The sequence below is a fragment of the Sceloporus undulatus genome, unplaced genomic scaffold, assembly GCF_019175285.1.
Source record: "Sceloporus undulatus isolate JIND9_A2432 ecotype Alabama unplaced genomic scaffold, SceUnd_v1.1 scaffold_24, whole genome shotgun sequence".
Lineage (NCBI taxonomy): Eukaryota > Metazoa > Chordata > Lepidosauria > Squamata > Phrynosomatidae > Sceloporus > Sceloporus undulatus.
In genome coordinates, this window is record NW_024802946.1 from 380,042 (window position 1) to 408,005 (window position 27,964).

Genomic DNA, 27,964 nt, shown 5'->3' on the forward strand with positions numbered 1-27,964 from the left:
CTAAGCAGGGTTAGTCCTGCTTGGATGGGAGACCACCAGAAAATACCAGGTGCTTCAGGCTATATTTCAGAGGAAGGTAATGGCAAAGCCACTTCGGAGTATTCCTTGCCTAAGAAAACCCCATGAAATTCATTGGATGACCAGAAGTCAAGAGGCGACTTGAAGGCTGTACATGCCAACATTCATATTTGTTATGCCAATGAGAAAACACAAAATCACACCTTGAGGCTTATTTTTCCTCTTTGAACCACATGATGGCATCAGAGGCTGTTAGTTCCCAAAGCCACATTCTTGCAACTTTGGAGAGAACAGCGAATGTTCATAATTTTTTGGCACATTACTTGTTCTCAAATTGTTGGCTGTCCCAACACTCCCATCCCATCCCAAATAATTTATGTTAATGTATTCTGCTCCCTGCCTCTTGGCAGCTGCTCATCCTGACAGCCAGCTCCTCTTCCAAGCAGGAATCCTCTTCAGATGCTTCTTGGGATCTTAAAAGAAGAGGGGGGGAAAATAACCATTTCCACAAATAAACAAGAGGGATTTTCCATCTGAAGCTGGCATCAGTGTGTATGTGTGTTTCCACCCACACTGTCCTTGCCTGTACTGCACTGTTTATTGCTGGCTTTCTGCCGCTTCCCATAGGATTTGGAAGAAGAAAGTAACATATTTTATTCAAAGACAGAAGAAACTCAGTGATTCCCACCTATGAGCAACTTTTTCCCAGTTGCAAAGTGAATTCTGTGCTTTGGGGACCAGCATTTTGGATAATAAGCACATTTCGAGCTGAGAGAACATCATCAGAAGATCCTTTGCCTCCTGTGGAAAAGGATCTCTCAGGGGATCTACTCTTCTGAGCTCTTGGCCTCTCTAAATATCTGGACCAACCCACCAAAGTCAAGCCTCTTTGACTTAGAAGATCTACAGCAGAGGCACCACCCAAAGGATCTGCTGATTTACGTTTATTTCGGGTCCTGAACAGATTAGAAAGACCTATAAACTCACCGGATATCTTTTCAACACAAGATTTCATACGTCTTTGGGTCACATTTTGGGGCCTTACCTGTTTTTTGGTCTCTCAAGATCTACATCTCTGAAACGTTTGTGGGCTTTCCACCCAAACTTTAATTTCGGTCACATTTTACCCCTCCCTGCTCTTTTCATTTTCACCACCAATTTCTTGATTTAGAGCTCCATTCCAAGGGAGTAGGCATTGTGCCATTTTCCCAGCACAGTCAAGATGTTCAGCTGGATGAAGAAGAATGAGAAGAAGACACCTGAGGTGATCCGCACGGTTACGGAGGGCCTCAAGGACCTCTACAAGAGGAAGCTACTGCCAGTGGAGGAGTTCTACCGCTTCCATGACTTCCATTCACCAGCCCTGGAGGATGCCGACTTTGACAATAAGCCCATGGTGCTGGTGGTGGGCCAGTACTCTACTGGTAAGACCACCTTCATCAAATATCTGCTGGAACAGGATATCCCTGGGAGCCGCATTGGGCCTGAGCCCACCACGGACTCTTTCATTGCTGTGATGCACGGCGAAACAGAGGGGATCATACCAGGCAACGCTCTCATTGTGGACCCCAAAAAGCCCTTCCGAAAACTCAACCCCTTTGGAAACACCTTTCTTAACCGGTGAGTGCCCCAACCAGGGGTCTTTTCCTTCTCTTGTATTTTCTGGCCTTTGTATGCTTTCTTCAGTCACCCTACCAGCTTGAACACCATTCCCTCCATCAGTCCTGATTTAGCAGGGAGAGCTCCAGTTAGTCCTCTGCTGTCCCATCTTTCAGCTGCTTTTAAAATGTCCCAAGTTCTCTCTCCTACTCTCACGTTTCCCCTTTGTCTTCAGCTTACTTTGATTGCTGCAAACTGAGTTCAAAATGCAAAAATCACTTGCACTAAACTAACTTAGCAGTGCTGCCAGTCAGAGCTGTTGATACTGATTTAGATGGACCAATGGTCAATCTCTGTCTAAAGCTCTGTCTTATATTCTTTGGGCAAGACTAGGATCAGATAGAAAGGAGAGATCTTTCATACCCAAGAGCCACCTTTATTAACCTCAATGTGGCACTGGATTTCAGGGTTTGAATGCTATCCTGGGAGAAAGGCAGGGTATAAATTCAGTAAATCCAATTTATTGATATAAATGCAATAAGTAAATAAATAAACAGCCACCATCACCCCAGGACAAAACTCTGGCCTTGTATCTGGGCTTCCCAAGAAGCTCAGTGTAGAATAGAGTTCTTTTCTCTCACTGTCACCCCCGGTATAATCAGAACAACCTTGTGAGAAAAGCTGGGCTAAAAAATAGTGAACACCCCACAATCATGCAGCAACCTTCATGTTTGGAAAGCAGGGTTAGCCTTCCCAATGCTCATCCGACACTCACACCACATTGGCTTTCTCCAGTATTTTTGACAGCTCATATCAAGGACTTTTAGCCAGAAGAACAAGACACTGACTCTTTAAAAAAATCAAAAGTAGAAAGATAGAAGACATATTTTTAGCAGTTTATCTTGTTAAGTGAGAGAAAAGTTGCCCCAGCTAAATCCTCTGTTCAGTGCAACCATAAAAGGGCTAGAAGTATCTTTCGCAGCTGGTCATCTCCTCCTCCTTGTATCTGTCTCCTTCTTTTAAAACAGCTATCATAAAAAAGAAAATGATGGCTATTCTAAGAATCATGCAATCCACCATGCATTAGGGTGGGGCAGAGCACTACTAAAAACTTAATGCAAACAGGGATCTGATCTCTGAGGATGTAGATTGAAACTGATTTCATCTTTGCTTTGGGCCCTTGCTCTTAAAAGAACCACCGTCTTTGGAGGTATGCTATTTAAATGATGCATCATGCGTCCTAAGAGGCCAGAAGCCATGCCAAAGCCACGCTCCAGTCCTAAGGACTAGAGCATAGCTTTGGTGCAGTTTCTGGCCTCTTAAGATGCGTGTGTCGTTTAAACAGCATGCCTCCAAAGTGACCTGAAGCAGCTTTATTTTGTCCTGCCTGTTCGAGCCCATAGTTATTCTCAAAGGTGCTGCAAGATGCTTTTGCATACAGATTTTCCCTAGCTCTTTGAATTCTACCTAAATTAGGTAACAGTGTCCAAATATAATACTCATGATTCTTGCTGGGGAAACACTCTTTAACTACTAGACTCTGCTAGAAGATAGGTCCCTCCATCCTGGTGTGAGGTGCTATCTGTCTATATGCACATTTATGTTTGAACTAATTTTATGTAGATGTACTGGTATATTTGTAAGTTTGCTTTTACTGGTTAATATTAATATATTGTTGAGATACTTTGGTCAAAGACCGTAAATAAAATTGATTGATTAATTGAACTACGAAATTCTGCTCCCTCTTGGGGATCTCTCCAAACTCCCTTTCTTTCTTTTGTGATCTGCTGCAGATACTGTCCAACTAGGCAGAGAGGGGAGCACAAGGCAGAGAAAGTGCTCTGTGTGGATTGCAAACAGGCACCTATTCCCACCCTCCTCGTTCTTTGCCAGGGCGAGGAATGGAGAGAAGTAGGATGAAGTTCTTTGGTGGGGGATGTGAGCCCAGCTCTCTGGAATGCAGCAGGGCTCTCTGTGCCAGGATGTCCTGGTAACACCCCGGCATCTCCCAACGGTTAGGAAATAAATTAGCTGTCCAGATGTGTTGGCGTTGGAGCCAGGAGGGAGACGTTCCCACAAGACAGAGGCCAGGGAGAGATGGGAAGCATGAGCTTTGTAAGGGAAGGCCTTCCCAGCACAGGGTAGCCACATGCATAACAGAACAGGGCTCTTGTGCCAATAGCAGCTGTGCTACACAGCAAAGAAAGACAAGACCAGAGCAACCATGTGGGACGAGAAAGAGTCTCTTCCCCACATTTATGCCTACACTTCTTGCTGCGTGGTTTCAAGTCATTTCTGGCTAGTGGCAACCCTATCGCTGGAGTTTATCACACTGAGGCTAATTTCGGCATTAAAGAGAGATTAAAGTGCATTTCAAGCATCTGGCAAATAAAGCAGAAATGGAGAGTAATTGCGCGAATGATGATCACATGCAATTGCACACATAAAGTGATGTTGGAAATGCATTGTCACTGAAATCCCGAAAGTAAAAAAAATGTGTGTTAATATTTCTTTGTGACCACTTTAATGGCAAGTTTTTGTGCAAAGTGTCAAATCGTTTCATGTAATTATATGATTTTCCAGGGATATTCACGGGATAAACTCCCAATCTCCTTTGTGTGATAAACTCTGGGTTTTCTTGGCACAATTTATTCAGAGGGGTTTTGCTTATCTTCCTCTGAGGCTGAGAGATTGTGACTCGCCTGAGGTCACCCAGTGGGTTTCCATGCCTCAGTGGGGACTCAAACCTGGTCTCCAGAGCCATAGTCCAATGCTCAAACCATTACACCCGCTGGCTATACACATCTCTATTTAAAACAGTTTTATACAATGCACTTTTTTGATTCTGTATCTCAGAATCCTCCAGCCAACATGGTTATGATGATAGCTGGAGGATTGGGGGAGTTATAGTCCCAAAAAGTAATGTTTCCAAGCTCTGATTTTAAGAGCCAACCTTCTTTTAGCAAATGTTGCTTTCTTTTGTAGAAGGTCCACTGTTATACTGAGAGACAGTTATAGCCAAGTCAGAATATTAACTCAGATTTTGAAATATCAAAAGACACTTGCTCAATGCACATGCAATGTAGGGTGAGCATCTTGTGACCTTAGCATTTGCACAAGATGGGAGAAATTTCTGCCACTTCTTCAGCCTAGACAGAAATGGTCTGTGATGAAATTCTCCCTTCTGTGGTAATCTTAACAGAAAGAGATGATTTCTGGAATATAGCTCCTACATCTGTGCGTGAGAGTGGAAAACATGCAGGGAAGGTGACTTTAAAGCCAAGCTGGAGAAAGTTACTTTTTGGACTACAATTCCCAGAATCCCAGAATCAGCATGGGCATTTCTTTATGGAAGGGGTAAGAATCATGCAGCTCTCCACATGTTGTTGGACTGTAACTCCCAGCATTCCCCAGCATTGATTATACTATGGCTTAAGGCTAATGGGAATTCCAGTTGGAAGACTGCATGGTTCTCAGCCCTGTCATAAAGCCACAGTGTTATGGGCAGAGACTTTGAGCCTTTTCATAGACTGACAGACTGCTCCATCGCCTTGCCTAACCTGAGATCTATTTATAAAACCGAGACCAATTCATCCCAAACCTCTTTTTGAAAGGTGCAGACTTCTTTAAAGCTACTGTTAGTTGCCATTTGGCCCAAGACAGTGGGAAACTTTGGAGTTGGATGTCCCTTGGTATTTTCCGGCAGGCTCTACTTTTAGCATCCTTGTTTATACTGGATGATCCATGCGCCTTCCTCCATCGAGGGGTTTGTAAACATAAACTCCACCCTAGGCGCATAGCACAGCCAGGTTTTTGGCAGCTGTTGCTTCAATTCTTTGCCTTCCCCACCTTGTTTCCCTGGAACCCCACAATCTGACATGCCCCATATGAGATAAAACTGAGAGATATAAAAAAAATCTAACTGGAAACATCAAGCATGCGTCGGTCTTAACTTCCTGGCTCCTCTTAATCAATGAGGACATGTTGAAATTGCTGGAATCGCAGGGAGGGGAAGCTCAATTGCAGAAGCAAATTTGTCCTAATTGATTATGTGGAGCCAGGAAGTTAATACAAATCTGTGGAAGACAGAACAAAGTTGTCTTCTGCTGCTTTGAGGTACAATGTCTATACCAAGGCGTAGAACAGGTGGCCCAGCAGATGATGTTGGAATGCACCTCCCATCATTCCTCTCCATTGGCTGGGTGGGCTAGGGATATTGGGAGTTGCAGGCTAGTGACATCTTGAGGGGCACAGAAGTTGCGCACCTTGACCATGGCAGACAGAATAACTGCATACCCTCCAAATGACCTAACTTAGCAGGGACAATCATCTCAATCCTATGTCACCCCACTTTTAATAGGTTGCACTCAATTATCCCAGCAGGAGGGAAGAGGATAGAGCAGCAATCTGCCCTTCCCAGTAGACTCAGGCCAAAGCAAACTGCTGCAGCCTCTCCTAGCTTGTGGGCTCTTCCTCATTTAATAACTTTTTCCAGTTTCACTATACTCTGATGTTGCTTGGACATACATGTCCCAGTTTTCACCTGTGAAATGTTAAAGAGCATATTCCTGATGTGGCTGCTTCAACTAGGTAGGCACAGAGAGAGCAACTTTCTGCACCATTGCAGGAGATAACTCCGCAGCATCTTCATTTTCAAGGAACATTTGACTGAGTTCCTTGATCAAGCTCCTCTCATCTGCCAGGAATCGGATACAGGACACTGTTGTAATGGAATAAAAGCAGAAAATGGGAAGACGCCATAAATAAGAAAATTACCTACTTCCGATAGGTTAGCGTGCTATGTTCAATATGTTTTGACACACAAAAGGGAAGGGAATGGCATATTTGTCCTTCACTCGGAGTAGAAAGGTTTGGAGCCAGCACTGGTGGAAGCTGTAAATTTAGGAACACCCTGGCTTTCTCAAGGAATGCAGGAAGGGCTCTGCTTAATTTTATATTTCCTGTTTAAAATACATATTTATAAAGCACCTTTTGATTTTCAATCTCCAAGACAGCTTACAAAATACATTAAGAGTAAAGCAAATGTTGAATACAATTATGCCTAAAGGTGAGGTGTAACTTAAAGCTAATCAATAAATTATAAATCCAGGTGTTCTGGGGTGTAATATCTGTGCTCAAAGGCTGAGGCCAGGAATGGACAACTGTGGCCCTCCAGATGTTTTTGGCCTACAATGCCCACTAGCTCTAGCCAGCATAGCCATTGGTGAGGGATTCTGGGAGCTGGAGTCTCTTAGTTGTCCATAACTAGATTAGATGATGCGTGTAGATTGTCATAAGGTGCCTGTGCAGCACACAACCCTTTTTTCATTGCTCTCTTCTCCACAAGCCTCTCATCCTGACTCTGGCCTTCTCTCCCTTTAGGTTCATGTGTGCTCACTTGCCTAACCAAGTTCTGGAAAGCATCAGTCTTATAGACACCCCAGGGATCCTGTCAGGTGCGAAACAACGTGTCAGTCGAGGTAAGGCGATGGGGACAGGTATTGGGGACTCCCATAATTCATCATGACTTGTGGACATTTGTCACTCTCTTTTTGGTGCACACTCAAAGTCATCCATGGAAATCCTGAATCAAAAAGTTGAATGGGAATTTAAAGGTGTGGGGCTCATCGAATCCAAGTCTTTGCTAATGTAGGATGTGATTACAACAGTATACCCATGGCCTCCAGTATTTCATAGATCATAGGGACACATGTGGCCAAGGAAATTCAGAGTGTGGTCAAGACGGCAGAAGTTCACAATGAGGAAGAACACACAAGCTAAGAGGGGCTACAGCAGTTTGCTTTTGCCTGAGCCTACAGAAAAGGAAACGATTCCAGCTTCGCTTCTCTCCTCTCTGGTTGAGTTTATCACTGCTGAGGACAAGCGGAGAGTGGGAAGAAAGTGAGAAACTGGGACATGAAAAGCCGCTACAGTGGGGGGAAAGAGGATTATTATTATTATTAACCTTTATTTATGAAGCGTGTAAATTTACACAGCGCTGTACATGCAATCTTTTTAGTTAGACGGTTCCCTGCCCTCAGGCTTACAATCTAAAAAGACATGACACAGAAGGAGAAGGGAGTGGTGATGGGAAAGGGTAAGAGGTCCAGCAGTTCCTCTCAACCTCCGAGGCCTGGACCAAGGCAGATGGACTGAAGGGAGGGCTTGGCTTCAAAATGGAAGGTTAATCATTATCCAGGGAAAATACATACTCACAAGTTGGATAATACATATACAGTACATATATGATTCAGGACCATTACTGCCAAATCAGTAACCTTGGAGGGTGCAGATTAATCATTTATTTAAAGACCTACTGCTAACAAGAACCCATAATCGCCACCTCCTGCTCCTAAGCCCTAGACACTAAGGAGTTTATCACACGGGATGGATCCTGTGCTTAAACTGGGGAAAAACCCGTAATAGTGATTAGATTTTCAGACGATGTCAGGGGTTAACCTGAACAGAAAGTGAACAAAACTCGCAAAAGTGGGTTGATTTTTACACAATGTAAGGTTTAATGAGCATTAATGCGATATTAATCCAAACGGAAAGTAGACAACATCCTCTCCTTTTTACTTTGGGAAAATCCCAAAAGTAAAAAAGGAGCAGGCTTTGTGGACTTTCCATTTGGGATAATGTTGTGTTAATGTTGCTTTACTTACTTGTCTGACAATCAACCCACCTTTGCAACCCCCCCCCAACCTGGATTTTTAAATCCATTTCTGCATGGGATCCGTCCCTTGTGATAAACTCCTAAGTTATACCAGATTTGGATCATTTTTTGGTGAGAACTTTTCAAAATGTGCAATTTTCTTTAGGAGTCCAAAGGAAAGAACATGAGAAATTAAACCAGCACATTTATCAGCCTCGTATCCCATGATATTCTTCTTTCCTGAAGTTGGAAATACATTATTTTTTTGGACGATAACTCCCAGAATCTCCCAGTTCCCTGTTCTGGGAGTTGTTTGAAAGAGAGTTGTCCATGTTCTGCTTCCTTCGTGTCTGCACCTGCTTCAGAAAGTACCCAGGCAGCCTTTGCTTGGTTCTTCTCCCTTGTTCATAGTCTCTGCTGGCTCTGGCATATATCCCTGGGTGTTTTGTGGCTCTTGGCCAGGCCTCGGTATATCAAGCCCTATTGTGTTCCTGTCTGCCAAGGTCTGGGCTGGTAAATATTGATTCAGTCTCTCCGAGGTTGATTTCAAAGGAAACAAAGAGTGCGCAGATTCATTTCAAAACAAAGGAAGCAGCTGTAGGGGGGGAAGCCCTACCCGCATGAAGGGGGAGCAGCCCTATGGGGAGACAGAGCGGCAGGGAGGACAGTCGACCCAAGGATTCAGGTTCCCAATCTCCTTCCCCTTGCCCTTGATAGCAATTTGATATGCAAAAATGTAAAGAACTTAAGTTTCTGGATAAAATGGTTACCTTCCAACTGTCTCAGTTTGGAAGTGACAGTCCTGATTAATCTACTCTCATCCCACTTTTTCAGGTGCTTGTAAAATGTCCCAATTTCGCTCTCCGCCTCCCACTTTCTCCTGTCATCAGGTTACTTCAATTGCTGCAAATTGAGTTCAAAGTAAAAAAGAAATAGTTTGCACTGTGTTCACTTGGGAAGGGAAAGAGGAGATGAGGAGCTTTGCCCTTCCCTGTAGGCTTAGGCAAAAGCAAACTGCTGCAAACTGTCACTGTTCCTTGGTAACAGCTTTTGCAATTTTGATCACATTCTCTTGTTGCTTGGCCACACGTGTCCCAGTTTTTTATCTGTGAAATGTTAGAAGGCATGAAAGCTTCCTCTTCTAAATTTCTGCATTTTATGTTACTGTCAAAGGAATGGGGAGGAGTTCAGCAACAGCAACAGCCATGTACACACCTTGGTTGTGTGAACCAAACACAGGTTAGAGAGACTCTGAGTCAGTGCAAGGTCAGATTTGACAGAGTTTGGGGATGTTCTCTATTCAGTGACAGCTCCCAGCATGCCCCAGCCAACATGGATGGGTTTTTGGGAACAACATACCTGAATATAATTTTCCTAGGTAGTGCAGAATGCACACAGAAATACACATATTGTACAATAGCTTATAAAATGCCAGGACAATTTTAGCTCAAGTAGGAACAAATAAGTTATAAAAGCAGCTATTGAATGGGATCAGAATGGATGTGAGGGAGGCAGTCCAAAGGTAAAACAGTTTTGAGATGGGCTATTCACATTCCTAGGTTTGTCAAGAGCACTCTTGAACCTAGACGCAAGTGCTCTCCTTGAGATGAGGGCCAGGGGATTCCAAAAACATTTCAATGACATGGGCAAAGAACAAACAAACTGCTAATGAAGTTAATACATTTGCCCCCTAGGAATTTCATAACAGCACAGATGAGAGTTTGCCCCCATTTTATATTTAAAACAGCCCTTTTAGGCAGCTGAAACGTAAGAAGGTTCCCCTTGGCTGAAGTCATCTGAGTTTTATTGCTTTGCAGAGATTTGATATGGGTTGTCCTCTAGTCAGCTGATACCATATGCAGCATATTTCTCTATCTGGCTCTTTAGTTACAATCAACCAGTATTTAGGAAAAAGCATACAAGCTTTAGAATTGCATAGAATTCCCTCTTATCTGATACTGCTTTTGGTGCAAAGGAGAGAGATCGCAGTTGGAAAAGTTACTGTTTTGTACAACAGTGCTTGTCATCCCCCCCAAAATCATGATTCTGGACAGGGACGTAGCCAAGATTTTAGGAAGGGGGGGCAGACTAAGTGCCACCATTATAATTGGGCTTGGGTGCAGTGGCACAGCAGTACATGCCATTCATTTTTCTAATGGAAGGGGGGTGGGTCTGGACCCCACAGACCCCCCCTCCCTTGGCTATGTCCCTGTTTTGGATGATATGTTGTTTGGGGGTTGGGGCCATTAAATTCAAAGAAGTAGGTTTTCTTAGTATGGCATGAATCTTGTGCTTTTGTCTAGAGGGGAGAATGCTCCCAGCTAGGATATTTTTTACATGGTTCTGGGCAACCTTCTTCAGAGAGTAGGCTTTGGAAGAATAAAAAGGGAAGGCTAAAACAATAGCGACAAGAATAGAAGGTTTTGCATGCTAGAAAATTCTGCAGAAATACACTGGGTCCCAATGGAGCTTCTAGGGAGAGATGGGGCTGCAATGCACTCTTTTCCTGGGCTGGGCAGCATGGGTTAACATGTTCCACCCGAAGTTCCTTCGTGAGGACAGGGTGAGGCTGGGGCAGCCCTTTCGGGCTCTCCCTCTGACGCTTACATTCCTGCACTCCTTTCCCCTTGGAACTGCTGGTTTCCACTGTGTGGGATGTGCTGCTGAATCTGGAGGGTGTTTCATTCCAGCAAGACCAGAGATTGGAAAGCTATTCTGGGGGACTACAACTCCTCTTTCCCCTGGTCAACGTGCTGGAATGTTAATTCCTCAAAATAACTTATCTAATGATCCTCCCAGGACCTAAATTTCCAGGCAAAAACCTGAGACTTAGGTATGCTTCCCTGGTCATGGTCATACCCTTCTTTGCAGGGAAATTCCTGATTTCCTTTACTGTCCCACTTTTTAAACTGCTTTTAAAAAATGTCCCAGTTTCTTTCTTCTCCTTCCCCTTCCCTCCTTAGTCCACTGCTTACTTCAGTTGCTGCAAAATTAATTCAATATACAAAAGTAGTTTCTATCAATGTACAAAAGTAGTGTGAGACCAATGTCTCACACATTGTCATTCAAACATACACATAGACAGAACATATTTTTCCCTGATTGCAAATGAAATGTACTTGCACATTGCAACACTTGATTTAATTAGTCTTTGCTAAAAAGCTCTCTGACTGAGGTTTGCATGCAGCCTTATCTCTTGACCTGAGATGAAAATTTAAACCTCCACCCATTGTCCAGAGGTGACCCACCAAAACTAGGATTTCTGGACAGCACCCTCAGATCTGGCAATCCTAAACCTATCTGGCCTATGGAGAGAGGATGGGCTCTCTCTTCTCCACCTCCTTCCATGATTTCCAACTTGCTGTCCGCAGAGACTAATAACTGGAGTCTCCAGTATTATCTCTATATTTTATGTGAAGGTATGTGGGGAATCTGGACGTGCCTCACCTCAGTGAATAGGGTGAAGTGGAAGCTAGAGAAACGTGGCACCCTGCAACTAATATGGTCTTGTTTACTGCAGTGGCATGCCAGGAATCTGCCTCCTTGTGGACAAGTTGTCCTTCTGGGCTCTGTGTGCTGTTGTGCAGCTAGGCTCTTCTGCATCAGTAAATTCTTCTGAGTCCTTTCCACTATATGTTACGTTCTAACTTTCATTACAAGGGACATGTTTTGTAGGTGAGCGTGCCATTGATTCAGCAACTGGCGGAGTGAAGGAATAGTCTAACCCTCCAGATGGTACCATATAGAGGTAGAGAAAGCACAGTATAGGAAACTTACTTTTTTGGATGGTAAATTCCCAGCGTCATTCAAGCCAATATATCCCATGTTCTCAGATTAAAACTGGGATATGTGTGCCAAGCAACATCAGAGTATGATCATGATGGCAAATGTTCTTAAAGGGGAAGAACAGGCAAGCTAGGAGCAGCTGCAGGGAAAGGAAAGATGCTGTCCCCTCTTTCTCCTCTTTCCCTTGCTGAGTTAGTCGAGTGCAAACTACTTCTGTGTTTGAACTCATTTTGTTCAGCTGAAGGGAGAAAGTGGGAGGAGGTGAAACTGGAACAATTTAAAAGTTACTTTTTGAGACTACAACACACATTGGCTATGCTGACTGAGCCACGTTGCCTCTCTCTTTGTATATTGTTCTCAGAAAATGGAAATGCTGGCTGAGGGATTGTGGAAGCTGTACACTTCAAAAGTCCCACTTCCAAGCTCAGAGGGAAAGATACCCTTGTGTATCCAGAAGGAGATTGCTTAGGTTTGGAGGGCTAAGGTTAGACAGGGCTGAGCTGGAATCAAATTTTTTCTGGGGGTTTTGTTGGGAGAGACTTGAAGGAAGCGGATGGTACAAAATAGAAGAAGGTGAGAAGCCACAGTCTGCTCAGTCTCTGTGGGGGGAAAGCACCCCTTGTGCCATGGCAACTGAATGCACAATGATTGACTTGCAACATGCTGAGGAATGTCTCTGTCAGTGCCAAGGACGGAGGAGGAGGAGGAGGAAGAAGAAGAAGAAGGGATCCTTTCCAGGACCTGGAACATTCGCATGTCTGCATGCAAAGGTGGTAACTAGGAAACTGCCTGGGTGAAGCAAAGGTTAGCATTTTGCCTGTTGCAGAGCGCAACAAAACAATACATGGGTGGTCCTTTGCTGAACTACCATGCACCCTGTCCTTCTTATCTCTGGTCTGTAGAGGTGGAGCTTAGAAACTGTACTGTTTGAGCTACAACTCCCAGAATCCACTGCCAGCTGGGGATTCTGGGAATTATAGCCCACAAAAGTAATGCCTCCTTGTTCTTGTTGTTATTATTATTAGAGTACTTATACCCCGAGCGCCTTACAATTATTAATTTTAATTACAGTACACAGTTCCCTGCCCTCAAGCTTGTTGTGTGCCTTCAAGTCATTCCTGACTTATGGTGTTGCTAATACCAACTTACCTTTGCATTTTCTTGGCAGAATTTGTTCAAATGGTTTTTTTTTTACCCTTCACATTTTTTCCCTCTAAAATATTCCACTTGTGGTTCATATTCATGCATGAATTGGTTCAAAATGGACCCGCTCCAGCCAGCAAATTTAAATCAATTCTGATCTGTATGTGGTTCACACTTGCGTGAAACTGATGTATTGAAAATATGCAGAAAAAAATCAACGTCAAAAAGACGTGGTTTAAATGGGTCTGGTGCATGGCCCCCCTCACCAAATCGTTTCAGCGAGTCAGTTTAAGTGGGAACCAGGATCATTTGAACCAGTTCAAACCAAATTGCGATCTGGTTTAAAAGGTAGTGGGAATGAGGCCGCTGTTTTCATGGCCCTGAGGCCTCTTTCAAACAAGTCTCACCACCACAGTTAAAAGCACAGACTTCCTCCTCCTGAGCTTCAGACGGCTGGAAAATTATAGGTATGTTTGGAAAAAGTCCCTCTCCTGCCTTGGGAATTGGGCTGACTCTTTCTCACCCACATCTCACCCCGGCCATTCCACCCACACAGACTAGAAGGTTTCTCCTTGTTTCTCCGTCCGCTTGTGTGTCGATTACTGCCCCGGTTCTGCCAGCCCAGGCCTGCCTTTTGCTGGCTCTCTTGCCTGCATGCAGCCATGGAGCTGTGGGGTTCCAAAGCGGAGAGGAAATTCCTGCAGCGTGTCAGGACATGTGGGAGCCAAGCGGCCTGCCCATCACTGTGAATGATTGTTTCTTCATGGGAAGACGAGGAAGGGAAAGATGTGTTTGTGCCACTGTTTGCAATGAAACACACGACTCCAATCAGATTTCTGTAATGTCAAAATCTGGAATCCTGTGCCTTTCCCTCCAACATTTCATAGCTGAAAAATGGTACGCATGTGCCCAAGCAACATCAAAACGTGGTCAAGATAGTGACAGTTATTAATGAGGATAAACACACAAACTAACAGAAGCTACAGCAATTTGCTTTTGCCTGAGACTACAGGGAAGGACAAGATTCTGTCCCCTTCTTTCTTCTCCTCCCACGGAGTTAATGGAGTGCAAACTACTCTGCATTTTGGACTCAGTTTGCAGCAACTGAAGTAAGCTGAGGACCAAGTGTGGAAGTGGGAGAAGGGGAGAGAAACTGGGACATTTAAAAAGCAATTCAAAAAGTATAGTGATAAAGAATTAATCAGGATTATACTTGACGAAAGGGACGGTTGAAGGGTATGCTTTTTACAGCTGCATGATGGCACACAAAAGCCCAACGTATTTTGAGTCCTGGTCCAAAACATTTTGGAGGTACTGGTTTGGGGAAGGTGGCTATGTGGGTCTCCCTTTTATTATTTCTGCTGGCTGATGATCCATTGTGGATGTCCATTATGTTTAACAGGAAGAGCTTATAAACACATGCTTTGTGTTTTCACCCCCTCCTTCTGCTTCTTTTTCTCTTTCTCTTCCTTTCCTTTCTTAAATAAACACAAGCATCTGATGGAAAAATCCTTTCCAGGCACACCATTCCTCTTCAACAATCCTTCATTCTCCTGGGCCTAACCAAGCCTTGCAATGAGCATGCTGTTCCTGAACTTTTATCTGTTATATCAGACTAGAGACAGTGGACTTACTGGCTGGAGGATTTTGGTAGTTTTTGCCCCCAAAAGTAATTTTTCCATACCCTGCATCTATGGAGACGGAGAGTCCATTTATCTGTTCTGGCCTCATGGAGGATTGGCCCTGGCACAGGCTGGTTACCTAGAAAACGGTCTCCTTTTAACAGGCTGTGTGGTGTATTTTTCTGGCTAATAAACCCAAAGGGAAAATGGGAAACATCCCCTTTTGAACGTTATTGATCTTTGTATCTTTCTTTGAATCCTCCTCTTGTCTGCACAATTATTGCAAGATCCTTCAGAAATGCAATAGCTGATAAGAAATGGAGGCACAACCAGGAATTTCCTGCCAACGCTCCCAATTCTTGGCCCACACATGTCATGGCTTTTGTCTGTGAAATGTCAGAGGGAATGCTAACATGAAAGCCATTGTTAATTTCTTTACAAAAGAGGTATTGGGGCAGACTCAGGCTTGCTTGGGAACTGTGCCTTTCAGTATAAAAAGTCTTCTATCCAGAGCTTCAAAATTTTACCTTTTTAAGGGCTACTGTTCCTTGGACAGCCATCATGGAGTAGTGCTCTGAGCATTGGACTACAACTCTGGAGACCAGGATTCAAATCCCTCCTGAGCCATGGAGACCTATTGGGTGTCTTTGGGCAAGTGACACTGGAGATCAGGGTTTCATGAAACCCACTGGGCAAGTCACAGCCTCAGAGAATGGTAATGGCACACTCCCTCTGAACAAATCTTGCCAAGAAACGCCTGTGATAGGTTCACCTTAGGATCGCCATAAGTCAGAAGCAACTTGAAGGCACACAACAACAATAATTCATTGTATTCCCTCAATGACCATGCCAGCTTAGGAATTCTGGGATGCAGAGCCATAGAACTGAAAAGGCATTCCAAGGTCTTCTGATCTAGTGAATCGACAGTGCAGGAATCCATAACTAAGCATCCCTGACATGGAGCTATATAGACCATTCTGTGTTGTAGTCCAAAAAAAATCAGTTTTCTAAGGTTTGGTTCCTGGCCTGTTCCTAAGTGTGTGACTCACCCTTAACTCCTCCACGAGGAACAAAAAAACACTCTGCACATACCCAGAGGTATTTGTTTTATCAGTTAAAGTATCCACTGTCCACCTTAGTGTTAAATGTTGCTCTGCCAGTCTTTCCCACATCTTGGAAAAGTTATTGCTTTGAGCTACAACTGCTACAGTTTTTGAGCCAGTATGGCTTCTTGGAGTTGCAGTCCAATAAATGAAGGCCAACTTTTGCAAGTTTCTGAGGCTTTGGGTGTGTTTTTGTTGTTGTTGTTGTTGGGTTTTTTGCCAGCCCTGGGGCAAACTGGGGCAGAGAATGGTTCCTTTGTCTAACCTTCCCTAACTCTATCTTGTGACACCAATCCGGTCTTGAGCATTGCAGACTCTTCCCCAAAAATAAAGCATGTGCCACCATTTAGACCTTTGGCAACCTCTTTTTCCCCTTCGTGAGCCAAGGAGGCCCCATGGTTCACTGAGATAAGAGCTGCATAGCCAGTTCCCCCCTCCTTTTATTTAGATCTCCCATCTTTATTATTTTTCTTTAGTGTGTCAGAACAATGAGCCCTCCTTGCTCAGACTTTCCTATGGAACGCTTGGTTTCCTTTTTTGGTGCTGTGGAACAGGCCCTTGTGAACCTCAGCTGCCAAGAGGCAATGAGGAGGAGCGGCTGAGTGGATGGCTGGGATCCAAAAGCAGAGAGAGCTATGAAACTTGTTTCATGTTGATGGGGGTGGTGTGCAGGGAAAGAAGAGGATGAAAGTGAGCCAAACGCACAGGGAAAAATCTGCTTTCCTTGCTCAGGGAAGAGGCATGCAGGTTGGTGGGAGTGAAGAACCATACTGAAACATTACCTGTAGGACAAACTCTCCATCTCCTTCTCCTTCCTCTTCCTCTTTAGTGGTGGCTTCAAGGTCAATGGAGCTATGAATCTGCTCCAGATTCATAGTAAGGGGAGGAATATTACCCTTCCAGGATGGTCAGGCAAAATAAAACTGCCGCAGCCTCTCCTGGCTTGTGTCTTCTTTCCCATTCATAATTTTTGCCATCTTGATTCTCTGCAGTGTTGCTTGGCCCACACATGTCATGGCTTTTGTCTGTGAAATGTCAGAGGGAATGCTAACATGAAAGCCAGCATCCTGTCTTGCCTTTTCCTTAATGAAACTGGTTTGAGGAGATGCCCCAACTGGGTGAGATTTAGGAGAGAGAAAAAGGAAAAGTGGGGAGTCCAGTGCTGGATTGAAATATAATTTCAGCCCATGCTGTTTTGTTACCTGAGGCAAAGGAGAAGAGAGTGTGCCATCCCTCCTTACTCAATGGTTGAAAAGCTGGCAGGACTACCAGTTGACTCTTTCTTAAGCACTGGTGATGGACAGAGTTCCTGCCCATTAGAATTGACAGTAATGAGCCCTGAGGTTAAACGTAGCATAGGGGGGCTTCTTATGTCCTGAATCCTGTTGGTAATGCTGGCTAGAACTGACCTGCTCAGTTGGATTATTTTGGACAGTTGGAGGGAACGTTGTTGCCAGGAAAAATTAACACAGTACACACGACAACATGACTTGCTGTAACTCATTGTTTCTGAGAGTAACGAAAAATCAATGTGAAGTCTAAGGCTTTCATGGCTGGCATCCATTGCTTTTTTGTGGTTTTTTAGGCTATGTGGCCATGTTCTAGAAGAGTTTATTCCTGACATTTTGCCAGCATCTTCATTCTCTGAAGATGCCAGCTACAAATGCAAGTGAAACATCAGGAATAAACTCTTTTGGAACATGGCCCCATAGCCCCCAAAACCCACAAAAGAACAATGGGAAATCATGTTATTAGCCCTGCAAAAGCATTGCAGAATAACCTCTTGGCCCACAATCCTTTCCTTTGCAGGCTATGACTTCCCAGCCGTGCTGCAGTGGTTTGCTGAGCGTGTGGATCTCATCATCCTCCTCTTTGATGCCCACAAGCTGGAGATCTCAGACGAGTTCTCAGAGGCCATCCGGGCCCTCAAGGGCAACGAGGACAAGATCCGGGTGGTCCTGAACAAGGCCGACATGGTGGAGACGCAGCAGCTGATGCGGGTCTATGGTGCCCTCATGTGGTCACTGGGCAAGGTGTTCAACACCCCCGAGGTGCTGCGTGTCTACATTGGGTCCTTCTGGTCGGAGCCACTGATGATCTCTGACAACCGACGGCTCTTTGAGCTTGAGGAGCAGGACTTGTTCACGGACATCCAGAACCTGCCCCGGAATTCTGCCCTGAGGAAGCTTAATGATTTGGTCAAGAGAGCCCGTCTGGTCAGGGTGAGTATTGGGGTACGAGAGGAGGAAAAGGGATGAAACGAGGAAGAGGGACTCATGGTAATATTCCTCAGAAAGAACATCACATACCCTCCAACTCTCCTGATTTGTCAGGGACTGTCCAGATTAATCCTCTGCTGTCCCACTTTTCCAGCTGCTTTTAAAATGTCCCGGTTTCTCTCTCTTCCTCCCACTTTCCCACTCTGTCCTTAGCTTACTTCAATAACTGCAAACTGAGTTCAAATGCAGGAAAGACGGGTGGATTCTAACCCTTCCCTCTAGATTTAGGCATAAGCAAAAGTCCCAAAAGTGTTTTAAAATATGGAAAGAAATCAACTCAGAATGGCTGGAGGTCCCCTTTCAGTTTTATGGGAGAGCTGGGTGGCTTTAGAATACGTTTACGGCAAAACCATCAAACAGTCCAGAAGTCTTGAGAAACACATGCAACCTGTGCTTTCTCCACCTCTGTCTTAGACCACAGGCAGAATGTTTCTATTGTAATGGAACCGGAGGGCAAAGAAAAGATTGTACACTGAAAAGGTGTTTCCATTACAATATGAAAGATGGTGAAGAAACCTAAAAGGGAGGTCCTCTTCAATGGCCTAATCCAATAGGGGAATGGTTGCATTCCAACCAAACTGAGATAAGTAGGACAGATGTCCCATTGTAGACAGGATGAATAGGAAGAGAGACACTAGCCAACTTTGCCTATTTGGCTATTGCCTCAAAGGTCATGGAGTATCCTCCACTCAAAATTCAGTATCTTGCTTCATCCTTAAATTGCCTACCATTGATGGAAATAGCTTTGTTTCTCAAAGTTGTGTCATCTGATAGATGCCTTCCACAACGGAGTGCCTTCCACAACGGAGTGCCTTCCAGATGTGTTGTCTACAAGTCCCATTGTTCCCCAGACAGATGGTGATGAGAGTTATAGTCCAGCCCACACTTGATTGATTGATTGATTTATATTCTGCCTTCCTCCTGGTACAGGGACTCATGGAGAGTACCAGTCTGTCTTAAAGGCTTAAGCAATTGGACCACAAAAAGGATAATTTCTCCTTGGATGGAGCACTTCTACCATCTTTCCCTCCTGGGCCCTCATTCTCTTTTCACCATTGAAGGACACTGCTGTTTCTTTCAGTGCCCCCCCCTTCTTGTAAACCGCTGCTTTTCCTTTTCTCCTTAGTAGGAGAACCCACCCGCTCTCCAACTGGAACAATGGTTACATCCCCACAAAGGAAGTCTGTGCATTGTGCTTGAAGGTACGATGTGTTTATGGGCTTGGCCACCCCTTTCCTATTTCCCAGTCCCATGTATTTCTGCTCTGTTTTCCTCATTAAGCCTTTCCGACAAGGTAGCGCCTTCCCTGCGGTCCTGATTAAATAAATCCCAGGGCCTTGATCCTAGGCCTGATACCCACTACCTTTTAAACTGGATTGCAAATCGGTTTGAACTGGTTCAAAAGACCCTGGTTCCCACTTGAATCAATTCTCTGAAGAGATTCAGATAGGAGGGCCATGCGCTAGACCCATTTAACCCGCATCTTTTTAATGCTGATTTTTTCGCTCCTTTTTAACCATGCCAAATTGAGAGAAGTGGAGGCATGAGCTGAACATTAGGAAAAAGAGTCTTCAGAGCTTGGAAACCTTGTTTGGGGGACCACAACATTCAAAGCAGAGCTTAGAAATAACAAGTCACAACGAATGCAGTTACCTAAGGCTAGTTTCTAGGGTGTCACGACACATTTCAAAAGGCATTTAAGAAATAAGAGCAAAGCAAATTCATTATTTAATTCACAAACTTTATTATCGATGTAATGAGTAATGGTTTCTATTTACTTTCTAAGCATTTTCAGAGGAATATTTCAAATGTTATGCTGTTATCAATCCTAAGCGCTGTTTTTTCCTCAAAAAAGTAACTGAACGTAATGAAAAGAGTAATGACCGCTACAACAAATGTAATTACAAATTACTTGTAATACGTAAGAGAAAGAACAACTTCTAAAAAGTATTTTCCTAAGCTCTGGTGCATAGCCTTTATTTTCTTTATTAGATAGTGAGACACAAGGTTAACCAAGTTACTTCGATTTCACCATGGCTTAACAGAGTTATCCTGACACACAAGCCAAAAAATAAATAAAACCTAAACCCTTTCCCTACTTGTAGCAGTAAAAATGCTGGCAATCTGCCTAATGTTGGGGCCAACTTCACTCCCTCCATTTGCATGTTCCAACTCTTTCTCCTCTAACAAAAGGTACTTCAATAATGGCTTCATCTGAGGACTCTAGAAGTCCCTCCAGTAATGTTCACTCTTCCCAAGAGCATTGGCATTACTCCCTTAGCTGTCACCTGGTTCAGGTGCCTGGAAAGGAATGGCATATCATATCTTCCAACTTTTCACCGACAAAAACTAGTACACATGTGAACAAGCAACAGTATAGTGTGACCAAGATGACAAAAGTTACCAATAAGGAAGAACACACAAACAAGGATAGGCTGCAGCAGTTTGCTTTTGCTTGAGTCTGCTGGGAAGCACAATATTCCTCTCCCTACTGTTAAGTTAATGGAATGCAAACTATTTGGCGCCTTGAACTCAGTTTGCAGCAATTCAAGTAAGCTGAAGCCAAAGGTGGAAAATGGGAGAAGGACGGAGAAACAGGGGCATTCTAAAAGCAGCTGAAAAAGTGGGGTAAGAAAAGATTACTCACAACTGTCCCTGACAAATCAGGACAGTTGGAGGGTATGGCATACTCTAGTTTAATATGATATTGGCTCTTTTTGGGCGCATCTGCAAGGAGAGGCATCTCAGAATTTTACAATGGGGGGAAGCTTATTGAAAAGCTGGGGAGCCCCCAAATTATGGTATCATTGGGAAGGTGGCATTGCCTTCTGGGGAGCCCCAAGAGAACCTCAGGAGTGTCAGATTCAGCCCCAGAGTCATTTCGGTCCTAACTCAATGCTCCATATTCCCATCCAGTTCAACTATTCCCCTATCAGAGATACAGGCAAGATTTACAACCTGGCTCCTTTCTCTGCTCTCTACGGACACATCCTCTGCTTTGCTGCATCCTGTCTTGCTAAAGTCTGAAGCCTCTCTCACACGCCCCAGGCGCCTCCGGTACTCGCTTAGCCATCACCTCAAGATGTACTGTCTGTATCCAGCTGACTCTGTGGAGATTCCTCTGCTGGTCCAGACAATAGGCTCTGTCGCTTAGCACAGGAAGCAATGGGACATAAATCTAGCTAAGAGTTGGAATAAAATGACTCCAGAAAGGCCATAAGGAGAACATGGTCTTCTAGTCAGAACAGAAGCAGAGGATGCAGCCCTTCCTCCAGAGGCAAGGTTTCTATGCTAGAACCTTTTGTAAAATGTCGGTGCTTCATTAGTCACATCCCAACTAACAACTATAGGGAATATAGTAGATCCCCCCCCCCCCGCTTCTTCCTAGACCATTTCACTAAAAGTCTAAAACAAGATTGGGCTGCTTGAACGAATTCGTACTTCTTCTCCTTTTTATTCTCCAGCCTTCCTTGTTTTGGCTATACCTTCCAGAAATTCTCCCAGAATTCTGGCAGATACAGCCTCCTAAAAGTAACTTTCTTAAGCTCTCGCCTGGATCTTTTGGCATTTCTTTCCTTTCCAGCCAACTTCCTAGTCTTTTCTTCTGCCACCACAGCTTTGGGTCCTCTCTTTCTTTTTGGTCAACGTTTTAGCTTTTGGGCACTCTGGCTGCTAGACTTCACTTCCTTTGCCTTCACTTGAGTACTTCCCTCACCAGCCATGCCCCACAGAATTCTCCTGGTTTGCCGGCATCTTTCTCTACCTCCTTCTTATTTCTAATAACTTTCAAAACCCCGAGGAGATTCTGTGACACCAGAACAGTTCCGCCAATGGTAGAAAAGTGGTGATTCTTCAACAGCATTTGGAGTTCAGCCTCCAAAAACTGAACATTTCCAACATAAGGAATGGGCCCCCCAGCATTTAATGCACTCTCTCTGTTTCCTGGACCCCCAGGTCCATGCTCACATTATCAGCCATCTGAAGAGGGAGATGCCTTCTGTCTTTGGGAAGGAGAACAAGAAGAAACAGCTCATCAACAAACTGCCTGTTATTTTTGCCAAGATCCAACTTGAGCATCACATCTCACCTGGCGATTTCCCCGACTGCAACAAGATGCAGGTGAGGACTGTAAAAGCTGTTAATCAATAGACTAGAATACCTTGGAGGATGGTGGAGTCTCCTTTGGAGGTCTTTCAACAGAGGGGTGGAGGGACATCTTTGGGGAGTGCTTTAATTGTGTATTCCTGCATGGCAGAAAATTGGATTAGATGACATTTGTGGTCCTTTTCAGCTCTATGATTCTATGCAAGTAGACAAGCTATTGGCTAACTGTAACCTGCCACAGGCTTCTTGAGGAAGATGGTTCTGTGAGCACTGTGTCTGAGAGATATATGGTGATAGATGTGCTGCATCCTAACTAGTTTCACAGCACATCTTCATTGTTACTTAATGCAATGGTTCTAACACCTGAGGCCTCCAGATACTTTGGCCTTTAGCTGTCAGAAGCACCTGTCAAGTGTCAGGGATTATGGCAGCTGAAATCCAAAACATTTAGAGGAACAAAGATTAATGTGTGTAGTGCTGTACTGTATTTGAATGTTGTCAGGGCAGAAACATTGGCTATAGGAGGCAGGATCGTTCCTCTGGGCTATGTCATCTCCCCCTCCCTGATTTGTTCTTTCCCCAGGAAATGCTGATGGTGCATGACTTCACCAAATTCCATGGCCTGAAGCCACGCATGGTGGATGCTTTGGATGAGCTGCTAACTCTAGACATTGCCAAGCTGATGCCGCTTTTGCGCCAGGAGGAGACAGAGGTCCCTGAGCAGATTGTGCATGGTGGCGCCTTCGATGGCACCCGGAACGGTCCCTTTGTTGAAGGAGCAACCGAGGGGGCCTATGAGGGGATGGATGAAGATGAATGGGTGGTGACCAAGGACAAACCCAAATATGATGAGATCTTCTACAACTTATCCCCAATGGATGGCAAGCTGAGTGGCACAAAGGCCAAGACATGGATGGTCACCACCAAGCTGCCCAACTCCGTCCTTGGCAAAATCTGGAAGCTCAGTGACGTAGACCGCGATGGCATGCTGGATGATGAGGAGTTTGCTCTTGCCAGCCACCTGATTGAAGTCAAGCTGGAAGGACATGGCTTACCATCTGATCTGCCCCGCCATCTTGTGCCACCTTCTAAGCGCCGGCAGAAGGGGTCAGCTGAGTAAGGCTTTTCGAGAGCTTGCCTCCCATCCCTACACCAGGCTTGAACTGCTCCAGTAAGCCCTGGTTCTTCTCCACCTTTTGATCTTCCAACCAAGCCAGGCATAAGAAGGTATTTTAAAGGCTTTAATTCCTCAAGAAGGTCTCATACTTGCTTAGCAAACATGTGCTGGATTGCATCAGGAGATACTCCTTTCTTCAACTAAGCTTCAGTGCTACCTTCTGCTTTGTCTTCTGTCCCTACCAGACTCAAGAAGGCTTTGGTCTGCCTCAACAGGCTTTAGTTCTCTGTAGGCTTCACTCCTTCAGTTGAAACTACTTAATTTGGTCTCAAGTTCAAGTCTACACTTTCAGCCTGCATTCTAGAGATGCCAATGACCGAACATCCATCTGTATTGGACTGGACTTTTCTAAGATGTTTACCTTCCTCAGAAATCAGACCCAAAGAGCTCCATACTTACAAGTTTGTTGCATAAGAACACTGCCTCCTCCAGCCCAGGCTCAGACTGTTCCAGGAGGCTGAAGCCTAATCCACATCAGTTTAAGTGAAAACCAATTTCAATTTCCAAACCATGTTAATTTTGACCTCAGTCCTGCTACCAGTTTAGACTCTAGCTGGCCCTAATCCTCCTCCTGGGTCTCCTTATCCATTAGAAATTACAAAAGTCTTGTCTACTTTAAGCCTCCCCTGGCAGGAACTCGGAGTGTGCAGCTATTGACAGACATGTGCTTTTGCAATGTTGTCTGTGTGTTTGAGGGTGGAAGAAGATGAAGCAGAAGCATGAAGCATGTTAGGAAAGAAAAGGCTAGAAATGTTGTTGCCAACTTATTCAAGCCCATGAGCAAATAGAAGTTAGGAAGGAAGTATTTCTCTTAGCTACTTTGGCCTAATTTTGGGGGGACAAGGTAAAAGTGGTCCATCTTCCCATAGCTGTGGTAATGGAGAGGGATACAAAATGTGTCTCTAGGCCTACTGTTCCTTTCCATTTGATGCATGTGTTCTCATGATACTGATGTACAGGATACATGGGAAGGCTATAGTTTTACTGGAGGAAGTGAAGGAGGGTGTATGTTGGTTTTCTTCACCATACAGACAAAAGTATGCCTTCATTAAGAAAGAAAAATATCAGTTTCTAAAGGGATAAAATTATGAGGACGTCCTTATCTGATGGAAAGTCCCTCCTCACAGCAAGAACATGGCCAGTAAGTGCAAAAACCAAGTTTGTGTTGGGCTGAGGACAGTTTTACAACTGAGCCAGGTAGGATCTGGAAGGGGATTTGTGGTGCTAGACCTTGAATTCAGGGGGTAGGTAGTGGCATGCTTTGGGCAATAGTAGCTCAATTGTAGTCTTTGAATTGTTTCCCTGCACAGAGAGGGGAATGTCATAGGGATTGGAGAAGGGTTTTGTTGTTGTTTTTTGGACTCAGCTCCCAGAATTCCAATGGATTCTCAGTGACTATGCTGTCAGGGGGATTCTGGGAGTTACAGCTCCAAAAAGTAGCTTTTTCAAGCGTTGAAGTGCCCTCAGTTTGCAGGTGGAATTGAATGGTGTCAGCCTCCCTTCTTTCCAGAAGGGACTTAACAGAAATGAGTCCCTTCTCTAGTAATCCTTTACATCTTTGGGGAAACCCATGAGGGATCAATTTGTCAATTATTTATACTTAAACATTTTTATCATCACTAGGAAAAGGCACAATTTGGACTTTTCAATTGAGATCCTGTCCACCAGGTGTGTAAATTATAATTAGTCCAGTGTAGCCACAATTCCATAGCATGAAATTACACCACCATAGGTAAACTGGGTTGTGCTGTTGTGCAACAATTTGGCAGGTACTTGTGTCATTGCAGAGTACTTCTGTACACTAAGAGCCAGCCTTTGATGACATCCTAAACAGCACAGATACTTGCCCAAAACAGTTTGAAAAAGTGGGATGGCAGAGGATTAATCAAGACTTTGAAATCTATTCTTCTGCAGGTTGGCAAGTGACCTGCCTTTTGGTGCTGGGGGTAACTCCTTCCCTCTTCCATTCCCACCCAAGGCTTCAAAATCTCCTTTTTTTGTTGTTACTTCAAAAGTTACTTTTTGATTCTGGGAGTTATAACCCCCAAAGCAACTGTTCCCACATTCTGCTCCCATTCACCCCATCACACTTTATGTGTCTTTTCCTTTACTAGGACAACCAAAATCACACTTTGCTCACACATGGCACAATCACGATGCTCCTTGTGTTCCAAGAAGATAGATAAACAACCGGCCTAGAAGGTATACCTACACTACCAATGTTTGTTAGTTTTATATTAAATATTAAATATTCCCAATCTGTCTGGGAACTGCTACTTAGTCAAAGTGCTAAGAAGTCTTAAGAGGTTCCTAGTTCTTGACATAAAACTGTAGTTCCCTGGGGAGAGAACATCTTTGGTGTAGAACTGCTCCAGGAGTGGAAACTCTGGAGGGCTGGCCATTGAGAGATGCAAGGACTGCATCATCCACCCACATTCTCAGGTTTAGCAGCTACATCTCTATAGTCCTCTGGAGGACTGTGAAATACTTCTAGTCAGGGCTATGTGTCTTCTTTACCAAAGAATCCAGGAAACCACGTTCTGTCCTTAGCAGAGATTGGAAAAAACACTTTTATGAACTACGTTTCCTAGAATACTATGGAATTTGGAACATTGTCATTCGCAAAAGTGACTTTTCCAAGCTCTGCTTCACACAACTTGTAGAATAACCTTTCCCTGTTATTCTCCATGCATTTTAATAGTTGTATTAATGAAGGAGTATTAGTTGCTGTAGTTTTATTCAAGTTTAGATCTTTTGAAATTCCACGTTAAGGAAAAAGGAGGAATGTGTGGGCCTCCAAATGTTTCTGAAGTTCACCTCTCTCACCTTTTGCCAGCATAGCAAGTGTGGCTTCTGAAAAAGTAAATGTCGCTTTTTAGAGCCACTTCAGGTCATTGGCTGAACTGCTGTGATTTCACAGATTTTACAATACTCTTTCTAGTTAGAATAGTATGGACAGGCCAAATGGTTCCTATGAAGAACTAAAGCTGAAAAAGGGCCCCAGACAGTTATAGGGACTGTGGAAGGGGCTTCAGGAGGAGATCTTGGAACAAACTTCCAAAGGAGATCTGGATTTTACACATTGATTCCAAATAACAAACTAAAGTCCTAGGCTCAAGTCTTCAGTTACATAGGTTTGTATATTTTTGCTTAGACTTGCACACATTTCTTGCTTCTCTTTTTTGGATATTTGCTTTCCATTTTTAAAATCTATCTCCAAGGGGATGATGAAGAGGAAAAATGGATGTAAAAGATTTCCAGCTATTTCTTAAACTCTTATGGTTTAGCAACTTGTTACTTCTGTTATAGATAAAAAGAGGTGTTTCTTGTTGTCAGAAAGTCCCGATTTTGCCCTGGCACAACTAGTTTAGGGTTGTGTGTAACACACAATACATTCCATCCACTGATTATATTGTTTGGAAAGCAGAAAACTATCAGTAGTACTGTCCAAATCTACTGTTTTTCTCCAGCTGCGTTCATCCAGTCTCTGGAGGGTAACCAATCCAGGACAGGTTTATTTTCATGTGAATACTTGTGTTTGAACTTTGCCAGAAAGAACAACTGTTCCACCAGTGTTGCTTTATGTAAAATGGTTTCTTCTGATTCTACTGTACTTTTTTTTCTTTCACTGTAGTAGTTAGCTACCTACTTCCTTATCACCGTTCACCATCAAGTTTATTATTATGGCATTGCAGAAAAAAATCACATGCATATTCTCATTTGATATGTAAACAGCAGCTTTTATCTGCCTGTCTCTCTTGGAGTTTGCCTTGGGGAGAGTAAAGAGAATTTGGGGAGATTTCTGGGCTGGGTGGAAAAGACAAGGAACAAGGCATGAAACCGACAAGCAGCCACAGAAGGCCTGTGTGAAAATTTGCAAGGATGCATCCCTCCAACGTTTTACAGACTAAAACCGGGATACATGTGGCCAACAGTGTGTGCTCAGGATGGAAAACTGCCACACCAGTTAAAAACACCGATCTCTGCAACTCAAACCCCCACACTCCACAGCCAGAGCAAATAATGCAAATTATCTATAGAAGGAAAAAACCCAATACACTATGAATATCCTTGTTTACATTTGCTTAGTTTTAGCCTGATTTGTTCTGCTGCCAAAGCGTATCTGGCATTCCTGCACCTGCAAGGTCATCCCCAGTCACTTTTACTGTAGGGGAAGGTGGGAAACATCTGCATCCCACCACCACCCCATTCTTTGGCACCGGCAATAGCTGCCCCATCTAGAAGGATGCTATGGCAAGAGGACTGGCATGGCACCTCAGGATGAAGGCAATATGTTTCATTCCAGCTGGGTGGGAAGTCTAGGGATCCTTGCTGTCCAATGTTTCCTGGGGTCCAGCTGCCGACCTTCTTGCAATCTTCCAGGGATCCAGGGGTTGCAGTCTGAACTCTAGGAGGGCCTTGCTGCTTTTTGTGATGTGCCTCTAACAGCATTTCAGCTGGAATAAAACGTTTATTTA

The 27,964-nt window shown here is 44.1% G+C and overlaps 1 protein-coding gene across 1 annotated transcript; it reads left to right on the forward strand.

The window, feature by feature from the left end:
- The first annotated feature begins 10 nt into the window (after nucleotides 1-10).
- Nucleotides 11-27,964, forward strand: LOC121917584 (EH domain-containing protein 2-like). Its single transcript, XM_042443669.1, has 5 exons — nucleotides 11-1,638; nucleotides 7,000-7,097; nucleotides 17,736-18,148; nucleotides 22,160-22,324; nucleotides 22,893-27,964. Exons 1-5 carry the CDS (start codon nucleotides 1,241-1,243, stop codon nucleotides 23,427-23,429), a joined length of 1,611 nt encoding a protein of 536 aa, XP_042299603.1. The 5' UTR covers nucleotides 11-1,240; the 3' UTR covers nucleotides 23,430-27,964.

Bases quoted from the DNA above. Each gene is read 5' to 3' on its own strand.
- LOC121917584 (XM_042443669.1), top strand. From the start codon at position 1,241: ATGTTCAGCTGGATGAAGAAGAATGAGAAGAAGACACCTGAGGTGATC. The intron at 18,149-22,159 runs GTGAGTATTGGG...CTGGACCCCCAG, and splicing joins AGAGAGCCCGTCTGGTCAGG to GTCCATGCTCACATTATCAG. The intron at 22,325-22,892 runs GTGAGGACTGTA...TTCTTTCCCCAG, and splicing joins CCGACTGCAACAAGATGCAG to GAAATGCTGATGGTGCATGA.